We start from the raw sequence: 21,168 nt of genomic DNA, 5'->3' as shown, positions 1-21,168 counted from the left end.
TGGTGGGGAGTGCGGTTTGTATATGGCTGGTAGTGTTCCTCAAATGGTCGATAAACTGCCGGGTTGTTGCGGGTCCCTTGGGCTCTTGTCATGGCAGTCCCACCCGGTCTTGTTGTTACTCAGGACTGTTCAGGATACTGCCCTGCTCTGCATGTTCCTGGCGTGGGTCAGGGTGTTCTTTGGTTACTAGACTCAACTGAACTGAACCTCTGTCCCTGACAGGGGTCCTTGCATAAGCCAGGCCCTGGCTCAACCTCTGCAGGGACTGCCGTCTCTGTGTCCTTCCTCTCTGAGAATCAGGATAAGGGTACTATTACACAGAACGATAATCGGTCGAATCGGCCCGATTCGGCCGATTATCGTTCCGTGTACTAAAGACACCGATCAGCCGATGATCGTTGATATAAGTTCAGACCTATAATCGTCGGGCGCCAATCGCTGCTCGTTTACAGGTATTATCAGGCCCCCATCGGCCCATGTAATACCACCCTAAGACTCCACTGTACTTCACTCCACCAGTGAAACTCTTCCTACAGGGGCCCTCTGTATGCCTGCCTGTGGGTGGTGGGGATGAGTGTACGCAGGAGAAAGGAGAAAGATAATAGGTTAGAAGAGAAGAGCTCCTCCTATTAGTGAACACAGAACACATGGTACACATAAAACATTAACCCATGAGTACCTCCAGCTGTGCAATACATATAAGGATACAAACACTGGCACCTAGTGGGGAAACTTAATACTTCATCCACCACTTAACCTGAGAGAAAAAGGCTTTTGACAGGTGCACATGAGAGAGAAAAACACCAGTGGTGGGACACCACACAGCCGGCACTCAACAGTGGGGGCCGGCGGCGTCCACAAGGCAGTAAAAAAAAATTAAAGTCAATGACAGGTGGAGCAAGAATGGAAGGGGAGAATTTTTACTTACTCCTAGTTTTTGTTTTCTATACTAAAGAATGTATTGAAACAGCTTGTGTGGCAGCGAAGGGGATGATTGGTTATCGATTGGTCCCAATTACTTACAGTGGTCCTGAGCAATATGACCTCAGCATCTGCCAAACTGCATGGCACACAGTGACACCAGACGTCCAGCTCAGGTCTCCAATGGAAAATCATTCTCAGAAGTCCGAAAGTAAAGACGTAACCAATGAAGCAAAGGATATTCCGGAAGCGTTTTTTCTTATAGCCGAACATTTCCTAGGAAAGAGAGTTTACATTTATAAAATTACTACATATAAAACATACTAAACATTTAGGATTAAAGGGGTAGTTCACCGAAAAAAAAAACAACTAATTTTAGATTTACTGCTATTAAAAAAAATCTGAAGACTTCCAGTACTTATCAGCTGCTGTATGTCCTGCAAGAAGTGGTGTATTCTCTCCAGTCGAACACAGTGCTCTCTGCTGCCACCTCTGTCCATGTCAGGAACTGTCCAGAGCAGCAGCAAATCCCCATAAAAAACCTCCCCTGCTCTCCAGACTGGAAAAACCAGACGGTTATCTTGCCTCACAGTTTTTATGTTTTTGTTGTTAGCATTTTGGTGGCTGTTTTTGTATTTTGTAACACAGTGCGCTCTGGGTCTCTTCTCCCCTCAGGCTTCTCTAGAGAAAAATACTTGTTACACATGTAATTATTTTTTTTTTAAAAATCACTGAAAATGGCTGAAATTCCCATTTTAACAAGCGGAAAAAGAGAGAAGAGCACAGGAATCTGTGTGATTGTTATGTGCAGCGCTCGGCCGGTGACTGAGGAGATCTGCCATCTTCTCTAACGTGAAAGCAGAAGAAAATAGAATAGAATAAAATAACAGCAATGTAATCAATAGCGGACGTTGTCGCTGTTCAACCTAATAGAATTTTTGTAAAAAGGTGAAATTAGGTTTTAAGGTTCTTTGATGGTGACACAAATTGTGTCCGCTACAGAGGGTATAGTCGCTTTTCTTCTCCCACTTTAAGCTTAAAGGAGTACCCCGACCCTGTGATGTTTTATATATATATATATTGCTGCCCTTACTGTATATATGTTGCAAAGAAATGATAAAATGACCGCGCCGTTCCATCATTTCCCTGAAGAAATTTAGAGATTTGATCAAATCTCTGACCCCTTTCAGGGAAATGATGAAATGAAGGAGTCAGGAGTCGCTCGGCTCTGTTTATTTATTAAGCAACGACAATAGTTGTTGAAATGCAAATTATTTATTTGAAACTAATTAAAAAAGGAAATCGATAGATAAGCTGAAATTTTTACTGAATGAGATTACGTTAATTTATTTTTTTAAATTAAAACATGTTGTTGATTTGTGGCGTCTCGAGTTGCAGAGTACCTCACTTTGATTAGTTGCAGAGTACCTCACTTTGATTTGTTGCAGAGTACCTCACTTTGATTTGTTGCAGAGTACCTCACTTTGATTAGTTGCAGAGTACCTCACTTTGATTAGTTGCAGAGTACCTCACTTTGATTTGTTGCAGAGTACCTCACTTTGATTTGTTGCAGAGTACCTCACTTTGATTTGTTGCAGAGTACCTCACTTTGATTTGTTGCAGAGTACCTCACTTTGATTTGTTGCAGAGTACCTCACTTTGATTTGTTGCAGAGTACCTCACTTTTTGTTTTTTACAGACACTTTTTTTTGTGTTACATTGCATTTTGGACTGTTCACAGGAACAATTCTTTACATACCTGACCTCCAGATAAGGAGAATTTTCCTGAAATCTCAAGCAGACTTAGGTCGGTTTGGGAAAATGTTTTGTTATATGTTGTAGTAGCTTCTTGAAGAGCATTTCTAAGTAGCCGATCCTGTATAATTCTGACCGAGGTAGCGATTTTGGTACTTCCATCTAAACCCCCCCGCCCCCATAATGGTTCTTCCATCTAATCCCCCCCCCCCCCATAATGGTTCTTCCATCTAATCCGCTCCCCACAATGGTTCTTCCATCTAATCCGCTCCCCACAATGGGACTTGTATCTAATCCGCTCCCCACAATGGTTCTTCCATCTAATCTGCTCCCCACAATGGTTCTTCCATCTAATCCGCTCCCCACAATGGTACTTGTATCTAATCCGCTCCCCACAATGGTACTTGTATCTAATCCGCTCCCCACAATGGTACTTGTATCTAATCCGCTCCCCACAATGGTTCTTCCATCTAATCCGCTCCCCACAATGGTACTTGTATCTAATCCGCTCCCCACAATGGTACTTGTATCTAATCCGCTCCCCACAATGGGACTTGTATCTAATCCCCACAATGGTTCTTCCATCTAATACTCCCCCAGAATGGTACTTTCATCTAATACACCAAAACTGTGGAATCCACCAACACATCGTTAAATTTCTTCAAAGAAACTTTTTATCAGGAGTTTTGCGGCATTTTCCTTCCATCTTTAACGCTCTCCACCTTTCGACATAAATAGTACAGAATTTTCAACCCTACGGTATTGCCATAAATATCGCATGCAACTGATTTCAGATTCAGTTCCACAAACAACGCAACATGCTTTACTGTCATGCGCCTCCTCTCTTCGCACCTCACATGTCAATTCTTTGAGCGGAGAGCGGAGGCGCGCGAGCCCTCCCATAGACAGCCTGTATGACAGAGGCTGGCGGGATTCCGCGACTGAACTCTGCCTATTTTACTCCGCGCGAACTGGCCCTTAGTGAGTCACATCGCTTCTTTTTGTGACCTCAAGACAAGGCCGGCCTTAGGGTAAATGGCGCCATGTGCAAAACCTTTTTTTCGCCCCCCCCCCCCCACCTCTTAAGACGACATCCAACACCCATCACCCAACCCCCAGCCATACACGTAACTACCCCCCAGCCATACACGTAACTACCCCCCAGCCATACACGTAACTACCCCCCAGCCATACAGTACACACAACTAACCCCCCAACCATACACACAACTAACCCCCCAACTATACACACAACTAACCCCCCAACCATACACACAACTAACCCCCAACCATACACACAACTAACCCCCCAACTATACACACAACTAACCCCCCAACCATACACACAACTAACCCCCCAACCATACACACAACTAACCCCCCAGCCATACAGTACACACAACTAACCCCCCAACCATACACACAACTAACCCCCCAACTATACACACAACTAACCCCCCAACCATACACACAACTAACCCCCCAACCATACACACAACTAACCCCCCAGCCCTCCCTTTAGAAACCCCTAATCTCTACACCCCCATCCATAGGCAGCTCCATAAACAATGACTGGAGCCCTGACCCTTAAAGGGCAACTCCAGCAAAAATGTTTTTCTTTCAAATAAACTGGTGTCCGAAAGTGCAAAAGATCTGTAATTTACTTCTATAAAAAAAAAATCTCCAGTTTGCCAGTACTTATCAGCTGCTGTATGTCATGGACATAGCCTTTACTATAATGTAACTTCCTTCAGCGTCTCCTGTAGGAAATGGTCTCAGTATACAACCCATATACATGCACACACACACACACACACACATACACACGCACATATACACACACACACACACATACACACGCACATATACACACGCACATATACATACACATACACACACATACACACGCACATATACATACACATACACACACATATACACACACAGATACACACGCACATATACACACATACACACGCACATATACATACCCATACACACACACACACACACACACACACACACACATACACACACATATACATACACACGCACATATACATACACATACACACACATACACATATACACACACACACACACACATACACACGCACATATACACACACATACACACGCACATATACACACACATACACACACAGACTGGTTAATCACATATTACAGTAATAAGATTATCACATTGGAATTCATAATACAGCCGCGCAGTATAATCATCTCAATTCAAGGGTATTACATAATAGACAATACTATATACTATACATACTTATTACATAGACAATATTATATATTATACATACTTATTACATAGTAGACAATACTATATACTATACATACTTATTACATAGTATACAATACTATATACTATACATACTTATTACATAGACAATATTATATATTATACATACTTATTACATAGTAGACAATACTATATACTATACATACTTATTACATAGTAGACAATACTATATACTATACATACTTATTACATAGTAGACAATACTATATACTATACATACTTATTACATAGTAGACAATACTATATACTATACATACTTATTACATAGACTATACTATATACTATACATACTTATTACATAGACAATACTATATACTATACATACTTATTACATAGTAGACAATACTATATACTATACATACTTATTACATAGACTATACTATATACTATACATACTTATTACATAGACAATACTATATACTATACATACTTATAACATAGTACATGATACTGCATATTATACATACTTATTACATAGTAGACTATACTATATACTATACAGAGTTATTACATAATAGACTATACTATACACTACACAGTGTTATTAGATCCATCATATAAGTAACCGACTGACTATAATAAGGTTGTTGGTTAAATGACCCATTCAGCACTATAGAAATCCTGAAACACCTGTCACCCGGTTCTATATAACAAGCAGTGACCTTGTATATACAGCACAGTACTATCCAAGTATATATATATATATATATATATATATATATATATATATATACCACCCACTGCGGTAACTGTGTATATACAGCACAGTACTATCCAAGTATATATATATACCAGCCAGTGCAGTAACTGTGTATATACAGCACACTACTATCCAAGTATACATATATACCAGCCCAGTGCAGTAACTGTGTACATACAGCACAGTACTATCCAAGTATACATATATACCAGCCAGTGCAGTATAGTCATTATGGAGGAAGGTTATTTACCATCTCATTGTCCTGGCCCTGGTTGAGCCTGTCCTGTGGGGTCATTGTAGGGCGATGTCCTTCCACTACAGGAGAACTGAGCGGCTTTGGCTCCGCAGCTTGTACTTCTCGGTGTGAACCCTCCTCTTCCATCCTCCTCTTCCATCCTCCTCTGCTCCACCTTCAGATTGCAGCTCAGGTTTTTCAGGGTTGATCACAGACATTTACATACAGATCTATGGCTTCCGTCACACAAACCTTTCCTCATAGGGTTTTTGAATAATAATCCTATAAAAGAAAAAAAGACCTTACGTGTAATGATAAACTGAAGTCAACATAAATTAAGTATCAGAATTCAAAACTTTATTAGTTAAAAATAGCAGCAGTAGCAGTAAAAAGTTCAGAAACCTACATGGATGGTATGAGCAGGTCAGGGTAACCTAATGATACTACTAGGGGATAGTCAAAACCATACGCTGATGGTATATGTAACAAGGTATATGGCTCTAAAGCCCAGATAATATCCTAACTAAACCATCTATGGTAAGGTGACTAAGTGCATGAAGCAAGGTGCAGAACATACCCATCCACAGTTCACTGCCCGTCCTGGATGCCGCCAAACCCCGACGTACGTTTCGTCTCCTTCATCAGGGGGGTTTCTGGTTTGTCTGTGCAAAGCCAAAAAAAAACAAAAACCCACAACCCAATAATGAAGAACATTTTTGAGATTCATCTAGGGGCATTTCACTCAAATTGGGACATAAAATTAAAGGGGCACTCCAGCAAAAATCACTTTCTTTCAAACTAACTGGTTTCAGAAAGTTATATAGATTTGTAATTTAATTCTATTTAAAGTGAATGTACCAGCAAGTCCATCGCTTTAAAATCTTTACCTCAATAGACCGGCGCAAGGATGTTGGTGCCATGATCCTTTTTTTGAACCGCAGCCCAGTTCCCACGCACAGCGCCAGTCTATTCACGGTCTCTGGTTCCATGTCAGGAACTGTCCAGAGAAGCAGCAAATCCCCATAGAAAACCTCTCCTGCTCTGGACAGTTCCTGACATGGACAGAGGTGGCAGCAGAGAGCACTGTGTCAGACTGGAAAGAATACACCACTTCCTGCAGGACATACAGCAGCTAATAAGTACTGGAAGACTGGAGATTTTTAAATAGAACTTAATTACAAATCTATATAACTTTCTGAAACCAGTTAATTTGAAAGAAAAAACTTTTTACTGGAGTACCCCTTTAAGTCTTGTAGGTTACAAGATAGGACCTCCGTAGATCGCACTTGGTTTTCCTGCATTCCATAAAAGCTTTTAAAGCATGTGAGCATGCCAACACCATGATAGAACCAACACAACTGAAGAACCAACACCACACCAACAACATTGGAGAACCAACATCATGGAAGAACCAACACCACCCCAACACCATGGAAGAACCAACACCACTGGAGAACCAACACCATGCCAACACCATGGGAGAACCAACACCACGCAAACATCATGGGAGAACCAACTCCACACCAACATCATGGAAGAACCAACACCACCCCAACACCATAATAGAACCAACACAACTGAAGAACCAACACCACACCAACATCATGGAAGAACTAACACCACCCCAACACCATGATAGAACCAACACAACTGAAGAACCAACACCACACCAACATCATGGAAGAACTAACACCACCCCAACACCATGGAAGAACCAACACCACTGGAGAACCAACACCATGCCAACACCATGGGAGAACCAACACCACGCAAACATCATGGGAGAACCAACTCCACACCAACATCATGGAAGAACCAACACCACCCCAACACCATGATAGAACCAACACAACTGAAGAACCAACACCACACCAACATCATGGAAGAACTAACACCACCCCAACACCATGATAGAACCAACACAACTGAAGAACCAACTCCACACCAACATCATGGAAGAACCAACACCACCCCAACACCATGATAGAACCATCACAACTGAAGAACCAACACCACACCAACAACATTGGAGAACCAACATCATGGAAGAACCAACACCACCCCTTCGGAACGGAGAACCGAAGCAATGACGAATGCAGAAGACACAGAAAAACCTGGAGCCGATTTTAGGGCCAAAAGCGTAATCTCTGCGGCAGAGGTCGGAGGATACAACTAGACATTCTGAGAAACAAGAGATGTTCTGTGGTGACCCCCGGATGATGCTGTAGCGATGGGACGGCCGGACCTTAAGGGTTTGTCACGTGACGCCAGTGCCTGGTGGGCACACAGGTGTGATGGCACGCCTGCTTTTAGGCTGGGTTCACACACAGGATATTTCAGTCAATATTGTGGCCCTCATAGCAACCAAAACAAGGAGTGGATAGAAAACACAGAAAGGATCTGTTCACATAATGTTGAAATTGAGAGGATGGCCGCCATATAACAGTAAATAACTGCCATTATATCAATAAAACAGCTGTTTTTTTGTTTTTAATTACAGCAAATATTTGCCGTTAAATGCCGGTCATTAACTCAATTTCAGCAGTGTGTGAACAGAGCCCTTCTGTGTTTTCTCTCCACTCCGGGTTTTGGTTGCAATATGAGGACCACAATACTGACCGAAATATACTGTGTGTGAACAACCCAGCCTCCAGGTGTAAGCCGGTTGTCCCCTTCTCCCCTGTGGTCGGTGTCCTGCGGAGTTGCTGCCGGGTCCTGCGTCCTACCAATGCGGGGTACTGACTAACTCTTTTCTGTAGAGGGGACCTGGCAGAGGGCCAGGGCCCAGGTAGAACCGCTGTGGAGATCTATCTGAGCTGCGTCCTTTCTCCACCAAAGCTCAACTAAGACTCCTCCTTTACCCAAGATACTAACTTCCTATCCAGCATGTAAGGTGCGCTGTGGTTGGGTGGAAAGAGTGCAATAGAAGGATAGAAAGGGAAGAGGTGATAGGACAGAAGAAAGGAGAGATCCTACTGGTTCACAGAATCTGGTACATACAAATACAATAACCCTTTGAGACACTTCAGCTGTGCAGCTTCTACACTTCAATATATGATACAGCGACATCTAGTGGTCGTCTTTTAGTAATACTCTGACTACAATAAGAACACAAAAAGTACAGACTTTTACGTAGGGTGTAAACAACAGTAACACCCCTAGTGGGACACCACAGTTTTACTGATTATGGAGTATTTACATGCTACCTGCAGCATGAATTCCACTGTTTTGCTGCTGATTTTTGTGTGTACTCAATGTCCGTTGGATCTGGTGTTTGTATCCGGCAATAGTCAGCCACCAGTGACGGATTTCAGGGAAGAATTCCAGCCTGTTCAAAAAAATGGTGCAAAGTCATCTTAACCTGTCTCATAAGGGGTGTTGTCTTCCTCTGGGTCAGCACAGTGGGGGTTCTGTAGGTTGAACTTTATGGAATCTTGTCTTTTTTTCAACCTTATTAACTACGTTACTATCTTAGCGGCTTGGAAGACAGAAACTTTTGTACCAGGTGACAGCAGATGCCATCCCTGAAGTCTCGAAGCCCGTAACCCTGCATTTTTAGAGTAAACCCTGGACCCAGTCTTCCAGTTCTGGCTGTGGTATAGGATAAGGCTCACCGACATCCATGACTCGGAGTCTCAATCTGTCCCCATCCCTAACAGACACCAATCTCATAGGAAGGCCAGAGGTACCTACCCTCCCAGGACCACCAACATTGCCTATGATTCTTCCTGAGGATGGCGCCAAACATGTTGAAGAGGCACGGATCTGCAGACTCAGCCTTATATTCTTGCAAGATCTTCTATCACACTGCAGTTTTTAAGTTCGTTTCTGTCCTTTATTTGAAAAAGCATAATAAAAGTTATATTGTAGGGGTGAAGTTAAGAATTAAGGGGTCTTTGACCTCAGGACATAGGGTCCTATTACACGTAGCAAATTATAACGATTAACGACTAACAATAAACGATCGCAAATGAGATTATTTATCATTAACCTGAAATCGTTCCCCATATTACACAGAACGATGGTCGTTAGTTACAATCGTTATTGCGCTCGTTACTACGATCGTTTATTCCTTCTGAGCGCAGCAGAACAAGGGACAATGTGCAATTACACTGAACCATTAGTGAACAAATACAGAACTTAAAGGGAACCAATCAGCCCGTTTTACCTGATATGGTTCCCTTGAGCATTGTATAAAGCACCTGGAGGGGTCCCTGCACGTACCGGCCACGGCCGCAGCAGGTGCTTTATAACGGAGAAAATGACTTTTATTCCCCGGCTCGTGACTACATACGATCGGAGAAGTAGTCATGGTGGGTGGCTCCCCGCTCGTATCTAGTCACTGCGCTCTGCCTGTCAGCGCTCTGAGGGGATGATTGACAGGCAGAGAGGTCCGTTACTGGCCTCTCTGCCTGTCAATCATCGCGCCGAGCGCGCTGACAGGCAGAGCGCAGTGACTAGATACGAGCGGGGAGCCGCCCACCATGACTACTTCCCCGCTCGTATCTAGTCACGAGCCGGGGAATAAAAGTCATTTTCTCCGTTATAAAGCACCTGCTGCGGCCGCTCCAGGTGCTTTATACAATGATCCAGGGAACCATATCAGCCCAAACCGGCTGATTGGTTCCCTTTAAGGAACGAATGTGGAATTACAGCGAACGATTAGCGAACGATTAACGATAATTTTAGGTTCAGATCTAAATCAACGATCAACAACATGCAAAGGATTTTTCGATCATTGCCTGCAATTACACAGAACGATTATCGTTTAAATTTCAGCGATATAACGATTTTTTGCACGATAATCATCCCCTGTAATAGGGCCCTTATTGTCTGTGGGTTCCACATCTCTGAACCATGGACTGCAACTTCTTCATCATTCATGCCTCCTTTAGGCTCCATGTCTCTATTGGCTCCATGTCTCTGGTGGCTCCATGTCTCTGGTGGCTCCGTCTCTGGTTGCTCCATGTCTCTGGTTGCTCCAGGTCTCTGGTGGCTCCAGGTCTCTGGTGGCTCCAGGTCTCTGGTGGCTCCAGGTCTCTGGTGGCTCATGTCTCTGGTGGCTCCATGTCTCTGGTGGCTCCATGTCTCTGGTTGCTCCAGGTCTCTGGTTGCTCCAGGTCTCTGGTGGCTCCAGGTCTCTGGTGGCTCCAGGTCTCTGGTGTCTCCAGGTCTCTGGTGGCTCATGTCTCTGGTGGCTCCATGTTTCTGGTGGCTCCATGTCTCTGGTGGCTCTAGGTCTCTGGTGGCTCCATGTCTCTGGTGGCTCCATGTCTCTGGTAGCTCCATGTCTCTAGTGTCTCCAGTTCTCCACTAGAGATGAGCGACCCTGGAGCAGCTGGAGTCCATCCGAACCCGATCATTCGGCATGTGATTAGCTGGGGCTGCTGAAGTTGGATAAAGCCCTAAGGCTGTCTGGAAAGCATGGATACAGCCACTGACTATATCCATGTTTTCCAGACAACCTTAGGGCTTTATCCAACTTCAGCAGCCCCAGCTAATCAAATACCGAACGATCGGGTTCGAATGGACTCCAGCTGCTCCAGGGTCGCTCATCTCTAGTCTCCACTATACCACTGGGACAGTAAATGGCATTGACTTGTAAAAATGTCTCTGCCAACCTCTAAGATCAACAGCAGATCTTACACAACAGATGTGAGGAGCCCAGGATTTCTCTTGATCACCAATCCGGAATCTAGAGAACAGCTCATGGGCTTTCATAATGAGATCCGTCATGGTGCATCATGGAGGCTTAAAGCGACCCTGTACCCACAATCTGACCCCCCCCAAACCACTTGTACCTTCGGATAGCTGCTTTTAATCCAAGATCTGTCCTGGGGTCCGTTCAGCAGGTGTTTTTAATCAACTTTTAAACTTGAAGCCCTGTGCCCAATGGGAGAATTAGGAATGCTCCAGGCAGATTGCCTCCTATTCCCCACCTGTGTCAGCCTGGCACATGGGCTGGATTACTAAGGACCTGTGCAATGTTCAGCATGGAGAAAATGTTCCAGTGGCATTCCTAATGATGAAGAGGGTGGGAAAAAGGGACGGAGGGGTGGTGCAAAGTTAGGCCACAGATACTCCCGTAGGGCACGGGGCTTCAATTTTAAAAGTATTTTTTTGGACAATAACTGCATCACCTGCTGAGCGGACCCCAGGACAGATCTTGGATTAAAAGCAGCTATCCGACGGTACAAGTGGTTTGGGGGGGGGGGGGGTGTCAGATTGTGGGTACAGAGTCACTCTGTGTGTTCTCTCCACAGATATAACATAAGTTACTGCGACTGTTCTGACGTTGCTGAGACATTTTACCTCTATCACATTGCGCTGTAGATGTTTTAAATATTTTAGAATCTTAGTAAGCAGATGTTACGGCCTCCGCAGGCAACGGCCGCCTAGGTGGGTCCAGTCTGTAACTATTCCGCAAAAGTTTTGCAACCTCAATGAAAGGCGAGGAGTTTGTGCTTTTTCTTACTTATAAATTCCATAACAGCACCAATACTGTGGAGAAAACACGGAAAGACAAAAAATAAGGGGAAAAAACACAGAAACAGGAGAGTTCAGAATAACGGTAGGAAAAAGGTGACCAACAGCTCGATATAGATAAAGCCAGAGGTTTCCAGGAAGCAAAGTCTCTGCTGTCCACCTGGTCTCTGCTGTCCACCTGGTCTCTGCTGTCCTCCTGGTCTCTGCTGTCCACCGGATCTCTGCAGTCCACCTGATCTCTGCTGTCCACCTGGTTTTTGCTGTCCTTCTGGTCTCTGCTGTCCACCTGGTTTTTGCTGTCCTTCTGGTCTCTGCTGTCCACCTGGTCTCTGCTGTCCACCGGGTCTCTGCTGTCCACCTGGTCTCTGCTGTCCACCGGGTCTCTGCTGTCCACCTGGTCTCTGCTGTCCACCGGGTCTCTGCTGTCCACCGGGTCTCTGCTGTCCACCTGGTCTCTGCTGTCCACCGGGTCTCTGCTGTCCACCTGGTCTCTGCTGTCCACCTGGTCTCTGCTGTCCACCGGGTCTCTGCTGTCCACCTGGTCTCTGCTGTCCACCGGGTCTCTGCTGTCCACCTGGTCTCTGCTGTCCTTCTGATCTCTGCTGTCCTCCTGGTCTCTGCTGTCCACCTGATCTCTGCAGTCCACCTGATCTCTGCTGTCCTCCTGGTCTCTGCTGTCCTCCTGGTCTCTGCTGTCCACCTGATCTCTGCTGTCCTCCTGATCCCTGCTGTCCTCCTGATCTCTGCTGCCCACCTGGTCTCTGCTGTCCACCTGATCTCTGCAGTCCACCTGGTCTCTGCTGTCCACCTGGTCTCTGCTGTCCTCCTGGTCTCTGCTGTCCTTCTCATCTCTGCAGTCCACCCGGTCTCTGCTGTCCTCCTGATCTCTGCTGCCCACCTGATCTCTGCTGTCCACCCGGTCTCTGCTGTCCTCCTGGTCTCTGCAGTCCACCTGATCTCTGCTGTCCTCCTGATCTCTGCTGTCCTCCTGGTCTCTGCTGTCCTTCTCATCTCTGCTGTCCTCCTGATCTCTGCTGTCCTCCTGGTCTCTGCTGTCCACCTGATCTCTGCAGTCCACCTGATCTCTGCTGTCCTCCTGATCTCTGCTGTCCTCCTCATCTCTGCTGTCCACCTGATCTCTGCAGTCCACCTGATCCCTGCTGTCCTCCTGATCTCTGCTGTCCACCTGGTCTCTGCTGTCCTCCTGATCTCTGCTGCCCACCTGGTCTCTGCTGTCCACCTGATCTCTGCAGTCCACCTGGTCTCTGCTGTCCACCTGGTCTCTGCTGTCCTCCTGGTCTCTGCTGTCCTTCTCATCTCTGCAGTCCACCCGGTCTCTGCTGTCCTCCTGATCTCTGCTGCCCACCTGATCTCTGCTGTCCACCCGGTCTCTGCTGTCCTCCTGGTCTCTGCAGTCCACCTGATCTCTGCTGTCCTCCTGGTCTCTGCTGTCCTTCTCATCTCTGCTGTCCTCCTGATCTCTGCTGTCCTCCTGGTCTCTGCTGTCCACCTGATCTCTGCAGTCCACCTGATCTCTGCTGTCCTCCTGATCTCTGCTGTCCTCCTGATCTCTGCTGTCCTCCTCATCTCTGCTGTCCACCTGATCTCTGCAGTCCACCTGATCTCTGCTGTCCTCCTGATCTCTGCTGTCCTCCTGATCCCTGCTGTCCTCCTGATCTCTGCTGTCCACCTGGTCTCTGCTGTCCACCTGATCTCTGCTGTCCTCCTGATTTCTGCTGTCCTCCTGATCTCTGCTGTCCTCCTGATCTCTGCTGTCCACCTGATCTCTGCTGTCCACCTGGTCTCTGCTGTGCTCCTGATCTCTGCTGTGATGGGGGCAACATTGAGGGGGGCACTTATCAGGGCTGCGGTACCATTACATCACCGCCCCCTTTCCCCAGCCTCTTGGTACACCCAGCCGGTCCTGCACCCCGCACAGGCATTGCACAGCAAGTCTACCCCTGCCCTGAAGCTTGGCGTCTCCAGGTATAAACCTTGATAAATCAGGCTCCCCCTCCTCCCCACCTTGCTGTGTCTCCCCATCAGCAGGCGTGCATCGGGGTGCACAATGATAAATACCCCTGAGAGGGCAGAAGGAAACTCTTTTGGCTGATAGAATGTATTACAGACGTTCTTATTTTCTCTTGTACTATTGATTGAAGTTGTTTCACATGACGGGAACCTTTAAGAATTGTTTGTATAACCCTGTAAGCGTTCTCTCACGTCTCGTTCTTGCATCTACAAGGCCGCCCTGACAGAGACAGGAATGAGATTCCAGACGGCTTATTGTACAACTCTAATCCAGTGAGGAAAGGCCTCGGGCCTACAATATTGCTCTGCTCTCACCACAATAGTTTATCCTGATGGAACCTATAACACGTGGAGCCATGTTCACTGACACGCGGCAGCCATGCCCGCTAAGCTCCTTCACCTCACAACAGCCTGGACCATAGTGTGTGGGGTAGTATGTGTGGGGATGGGGGTCAGGTGGGGTAGTGTGTGTGGGGATGGGGGTCAGGTGGGGTAGTATGTGTATGGGGGTCAGGAGGGGTAGTGTGTGTGGGGATGGGGGTCAGGTGGGGTAGTATGTGTATGGGGGTCAGGTGGGGTAGTATGTGGGGATGGGGATCAGGTGGGGTAGTATGTGGGGATGGGGGTCAGGTGGGGTAGTGTGTGGGGATGGGGGTCAGGTGGGATAGTATGTGGGGATGGGGATCAGGTGGGATAGTATGTGGGGATGGGGGTCAGGTGGGGTAGTGTGTGTGGGGATGGGGATCAGGTGGGGTAGTGAGTGTGGGGATGGGGGTCAGGTGGGGTAGTGTGTGTGGGGATGGGGGTCAGGTGGGGTAGTGTGTGTGGGGATGGGGATCAGGTGGGGTAGTGTGTGTGGGGATGGGGGTCAGGTGGGGTAGTGTGTGGGGATGGGGATCAGGTGGGGTAGTGTGTGTGGGGATGGGAGTCAGGTGGGGTAGTGTGTGTGGGGATGGGGGTCAGGTGGGGTAGTGTGTGTGGGGATGGGGGTCAGGTGGGGTAGTGTGTGTGGGGATGGGGGTTGGGGTAGTATGTGTGGTGTCCCACCACAGGTGTTTTTATCTCTCCTATGCACCCCTCAAAAAGCTCCTTCCTTCAGGTTAAGTGGTGATGAAAGGTACTTTGAAATTTCGCCACTAGATGTCAGTATCTTTTATATGTGTATGTATTCCTATGTATTGCACAGCTGAGAAAGGTCATGGGTTAATGTTTTATGTGTACCATCTGTTACTGTTGAGCAATAGGAGGTGCTCTCTACTTTATTTTTTTATATATATATTTAATGTTTGTTTTGGGGTGTGGGAGGAAACCGGAGTACCCGGAGGAAACCCACGCAAACACAGAGAGAACATACAAACTCTTTGCAGATGTTGCCCTCAGTGGGATTTGAACCCAGGACCCCAGCGCTGCAAGGCTACTTTGCTAACCACTGAGGAAGTGCAGTCACAGTTCTTACCAGATTCTCAGTGAGGGAAGAAGCAAAACCTACCATTCCTGATGTAGTAAAAGGGGTTATCCAGCGCTACAAAAACATGGCCACTTTCCCCCTACTGTTGTCTCCAGTTTGGGTGCAGGTTTTGAAACTCAGTTCCATTGAAGTAAATGGAGCTTAATTGAAAACTGCACCTGAACTGGAGACAACAGTAGGGGGAAAAGTGGCCGTGTTTTTGTAGCGCTGGATAACCCCTTTAACCCAGGGTCTGGCTAATGCCAGGACCCCTGACAGGGATGGACAAAGAGCAATCTAGTCCAGACCCAAGTGTGTACAGAGGCAGCTAGAGACAACTCGTTCTTAATTTTCTCTTACTATACCTACTATGCAGTGCTAAGCACCTAAAAGGGAGAAGAGTCCAGGAAAACCCTAACCCACGCCGAGAACATCTGAGTATCCTGAAATAAATGAGGGTATAGGACAAATCTACCTGCGGTGCCCCACCACAGGTGTTTCTGGTTTATACACCCCTCGCAAAAGCCTGTACTCTAAGTAAAAGTGGTAATGAAGTTGTACCGAAGTTTTGCCACTAGATGTCGCTAGTATGTATATCTTATGTCTAAGTATTGCACAACTGTAGTACTCAAGGGATTATTGTTGTTTGTGATTTGTGCACCAATAAGAGTTCTTTCCTCTTTTCCACTTTCTTCACCACTCACAGCAGCTATTACATACCCTGTAGGTATGTGAAGTCAGAGATCATCCCAGCCCACGCCGACAACAAGTCTACAAGTGCAGAACAGTATCCGGAAACAAGAGGAACTGATCCGGATAGAGCAAAGTTGCTACAAGCCTATGTATTCTATCTCGCAGCGTGGATGTTACCAGGAAATCTTGGCCACTCTGCTCAACCCAGGTAACAAGGTCTGCTTGTGTCACCCTCATAGGACGGGTCACCCGACACTGTAGGGCAAAAGGTGGTATAGCATCAAAGCTCGAAACACGGGCACAAGTAAACTTCTATTTTCAAGTCTTCAGTATTCTACTACTTTTTCTTCTTCTAAAGTTCCGGCAGAGCACATTACTACTTGGGTTGGGACTCTTGTAACATCCTCCTCTCCACATCTCTGTACTCACTCTACTTCTCAGCACGTAACCTTCTCAGCACGGCTATACAACCTCTCAAGCTCTCAGCACAAGTCTTGTCAGTAAAGTCCAAAGTATATTATCAATTCAGAAGTCAATTGGCTTCTATTGTAGTGAGCATTCCTTCAGTAAAGAAGAGTTTATTAATGGTAACAGGACTCAGTGATTATTACTCTAACACCGACACAGTAATTGCACCTACCTTGGGTCATCTCCATACCTCCCAACCGTCCCGTATTCCGCGAGACAGTCCCGTTTTCGGGGTGCTGTCCCGCATTATATGTGGCCCGACCAGAAAAACAATGAACCAGTAACTCACCTGTCCGCCGGTCCCAGCAGCTCCTCTCCCGGCAGAGCGCGGCACTCCCGGGCAGCGGGAATTACTCTCGGCACAGTCAGTGTCTCTGTACCCCGCTGCCCGGGAGTTCCTGACATGGACAGAGGTGGCAGCAGAGAGCACTGTGTCAGACTGGAGAGAATACACCTCTTCCTGCAGGACATCCAGCAGCTGATAAGTACTGGAAGACTGGAGATTTTTAAATTTTAGTTAATTACAAATCTGTATAACTTTCTAAAACCAGTTGAGTTGAAAGATGTTTTTTCCGCCAGAGTACCCCTCCAATGCATTACTGTCACTTGCAGTAACTTTTGACTTGATGCTTATGGGTGATGTAGGTGTATACAGGCGCAGACGCTAGATATAGGATGGAATCATTTAGCTGGACTATTATCAGTAGTTTTCTATATCCTGTAAGTGTTCCAGTAATTATCATGTTCTTTGCTACAAGGCCGTCCTGGGGGCGACAGACAATCTATGCAGTATTCCTGTACGGATAGGCCTCAGGCATACAACCTTGCTCTGCTCTGACCTGTATCCTTGGGCCGATAGAACCCACGGCCGGGATGTATCTGAGAATATCTCATTGCTTCTCTCATAGAGCCGTGTACACTCATTTATTAGAGGCCAAAGACAGAAACTGCAGGAAGCCGCAGATAGCGAGTCACCAGAAATCGGCTTCACATATTCCCCACAATCGGCACATGGCAGGCTGTCCTCTATCTGCTTTGCGGGGGGTCCGCCATAAGTGGTTTTCCCTACATTTTGTATTTATTTTCTTAAACGTATTTTAATATTTAACCTTTGTAACCTGTAGCCTCAGTCTTAATTAAAGGGTTTTCCAGCATTAGAAAAATATGGCTGCTTTCTTCCAGAGACAGCACTGCTCTTGTCTCCAGGTCTGGTGGGGTTTGCAATTAGGCTCCATTCACTTCAATGGGACTGAGTTGTAAAACCTGCACCCAGGATTAATGGGCCTGATGGTTGTCTTTATCACTTGGAGCGATAATCGGCCTGATTCGGCCCTGTAATAAGGCCGTAACTGATCAGCAGAATTAGGGATGGATTGGAGGGGTGCAGGAGGGTCAGAATAGAGGCCACATAGAGAAGAGAAGAATAGAGAAGAATATTGCTAATCCAGGAGGATGAGGCCGCACACCAGCATTTTTGGTTGGTCGGATTTAGGAGACTCCTAAACCTTGGGGCACAGTGAGACGGTGAGGTAAGAAAGTGGAGTGTGAGTGGCAGACACTGACCATGGGTGGTGAGGTACAAGGAGATCCAGAAGAAGACCAAGGCTCTGGCCCAAAGGAATAAGAAAGTCTGTAGTAGGATGGAGCGATCGACTGTGTAAGAGACAGAGGATAGAAGGTAGAAGGAGAGCGGGGTGGGAGACGTTGGCCGTTAGATCACTGGTCCCTATGGTTGTTTTGGTTTGAGTGTTGGGGGTAGAAGAGAGACTGTAGGTGGTCAACAAGTGTGTCGGATGAGAGGCGGGAGGACAGTCCGGAATGTTCAAGAAAGTTTTAGTCAAAAAGAAAGGAGTAATATAGGTGGTAGCTAGACAAAAGGGAAGATTCGGGGGACGGCTTATGGACGTTGATTGTGATACATGATAAAATGAGGAAGAGTAAGGGCCGTATTACACAGCGCGAGGAGGAGGAGGAAGAGTAAGGGCCGTATTACACAGCACAAGGAGGAGAAAGAGTAAGGGCCGTATTACACAGCGCGAGGAGGAGAAAGAGTAAGGGCCGTATTACACAGCGTGAGGAGGAGGAGGAAGAGTAAGGGCCGAATTAAACAGCGTGAGGAGGAGGAGGTAGAGTAAGGGCCGTATTACACAGCACAAGGAGGAGGAGGAAGAGTAAGGGCTGTATTACACAGCACAAGGAGGAGGAGGAAGAGTAAGGGCCGAATTACACAGCACAAGAAGGAGGAAGAGTAAGGGCCGTATTACACAGCACAAGAAGGAGGAAGAGTAAGGGCCGAATTACACAGCGCGAGGAGGAGGAAGAGTAAGGGCCGAATTAAACAGCGTGAGGAGGAGGAGGTAGAGTAAGGGCCATATTACACAGCGTGAGGAGGAGGAAGAGTAAGGGCCGTATTACACAGCGTGAGGAGGAGGAGGAAGAGTAAGGGCCGAATTAAACAGCGTGAGGAGGAGGAAGAGTAAGGGCCGTATTACACAGCACAAGAAGGAGGAAGAGTAAGGGCCGTATTAAACAGCACGAGGAGGAGGAGGAAGAGTAAGGGCCGAATTACACAGCGCGAGGAGGAGGAAGAGTAAGGGCCGAATTACACAGCGCGAGGAGGAGGAAGAGTAAGGGCCATATTACACAGCGCGAGGAGGAGGAAGAGTAAGGGCCATATTACACAGCGCGAGGAGGAGGAGGAAGAGTAAGGGCCGAATTACACAGCGCGAGGAGGAGGAAGAGTAAGGGCCGAATTACACAGCGCGAGGAGGAGGAGGAAGAGTAAGGGCCGTATTACACAGCGCGAGGAGGAGGAGGAGGAAGAGTAAGGGCCGTATTACACAGCGCGAGGAGGAGGAGGAGGAAGAGTAAGGGCGAAGAGGAGAAGGAGCTGTCAGGTGAGCGCTCGCTTCCTCCTCGTTCCCTGCTAATGCCGCTCCTATTAGGGGCCTATTCAACGGAGCGATAATCAGCCGAATCGGCCTGGTTCGGCCTATTATCGCTCTGTGGAATAAAAAGAACGATCCGTCCATGGTCGGGTCATCGGCTGATCATTCATTTAGGTTCAAAGCTAAAATCATCGCATCACCACGTGGAATAGCGGTGTGCGGCGGGCGACCGACGATTTAAAAATATCATACTTTACCTCACCAGGCTGCAGGTCTTCTCCTTCTTCTGGTCCCGTGCTGCAGCAGCTTCGGAGCGGCCTGTCTGAGCTGACAGACGACTCAGCCAATCACTGGCCAGGACCGCTGCGGCGCAGGACCGGGAGAATGAGAAGACCTGCAGCCTGGTGAGGTAAAGTATGAAACAAGGGCTACAAAGACATCGGTAACGATGTCCCTGCAGCCTCCGCTAAACGATTGTCGGGCCGTGGAATAGGCCCAGTAAATGAGCGCTGATCTAGCAGATCGGCGCTCATTTACATCGTTGATCGGGCCCTAGTCGGCCTGTGGAATAGGACCCTTACACGGAGCAGTGAGCAGCAGACTGACACTATCATGATCAGCCAACACCGGTCCGCGCTTGTCAGCTGATCGTGGTCTTAGCTCGGCCAAGTGCGGCCGATAACGGTTTGGGGTTATAGGATCCTTAGAGATCAGTGACAGATTAGAGAGAAGAGGTACAGCGAGGGGAATGACAGTAACTTGATGGGACATTTACCAGGCGGTAAGGGGGGATGTGGAGAATAGTTTGGAGACCTTTGTTACCAGCAAGTCATGGGGGAGATCACTAAGATCACTAAGATCACCAAGATCACCAAGATCACTAAGATCACTAAGATCACTAAGATCACTAAGATCACTAAGATCACTAAGTAGGTGTGAAGATGATGATGTTGATCTTGTGCTTGAAGTGGGAGATAAAGTCTCTCGGCAGTGATAAGAGTCTGAGGGCGACATCGGGGACGGAGAGAGGGGTCACCTGGGGTCAGGGGTCAGGAGATGACAGCAGTGAGTAAGGGCCCTACTGTATAACACCCGATGAACATTATGCAAATTATCGTTATATCGTTCAAATTTAAACAATAACCGTTTTGTGTAAATGCAGCAACGATCAAACGACCAACGAGAAATGGTTCATCATTTGTTTGGTTCTGACACCAAAATCCTT

The 21,168-nt window shown here is 46.9% G+C and overlaps 2 protein-coding genes across 4 annotated transcripts in view; both read right to left on the bottom strand.

Moving 5' to 3' along the window:
* LOC138795389 (probable cation-transporting ATPase 13A4) overlaps positions 1 to 9,790 on the bottom strand; it is a 74,061-nt gene extending 64,271 nt beyond the window's left edge. For 2 of the 3 annotated variants that reach the window (XM_069974388.1, XM_069974391.1), the window contains exons 1-3: positions 9,624 to 9,787; positions 5,946 to 6,212; positions 1,024 to 1,197 (exon numbers count right to left, since the gene is read on the bottom strand). In XM_069974388.1, the coding sequence (XP_069830489.1) occupies positions 1,024 to 1,197; positions 5,946 to 6,077 (306 nt within the window). In that variant the 5' untranslated portion in view covers positions 6,078 to 6,212; positions 9,624 to 9,787. Of the gene's footprint in view, positions 1 to 1,023; positions 1,198 to 5,945; positions 6,213 to 9,623 lie in introns of all 3 variants that reach the window. The other variant, XR_011363596.1, reaches the window with a different exon arrangement.
* Positions 9,791 to 12,370: 2,580 nt separating this feature from the next.
* Positions 12,371 to 20,957, bottom strand: LOC138794608 (protein starmaker-like). Its single transcript, XM_069973377.1, has 3 exons — positions 20,719 to 20,957; positions 12,518 to 14,242; positions 12,371 to 12,431 (listed from the first exon to the last, which is right to left on the bottom strand). The coding sequence occupies exons 1-3, from the start codon at positions 20,955 to 20,957 to the stop codon at positions 12,371 to 12,373; spliced, it is 2,025 nt and encodes a 674-aa protein (XP_069829478.1).
* Between the last annotated feature and the right edge of the window lie 211 nt (positions 20,958 to 21,168).

The sequence above is a fragment of the Dendropsophus ebraccatus genome, chromosome 6 (assembly GCF_027789765.1).
Source record: "Dendropsophus ebraccatus isolate aDenEbr1 chromosome 6, aDenEbr1.pat, whole genome shotgun sequence".
In the NCBI taxonomy this organism is placed as follows: Eukaryota; Metazoa; Chordata; class Amphibia; order Anura; family Hylidae; genus Dendropsophus; species Dendropsophus ebraccatus.
The sequence above is the reverse complement of the archived record's forward strand: the minus strand, read 5'-3'. Positions and strand labels throughout refer to the sequence as shown.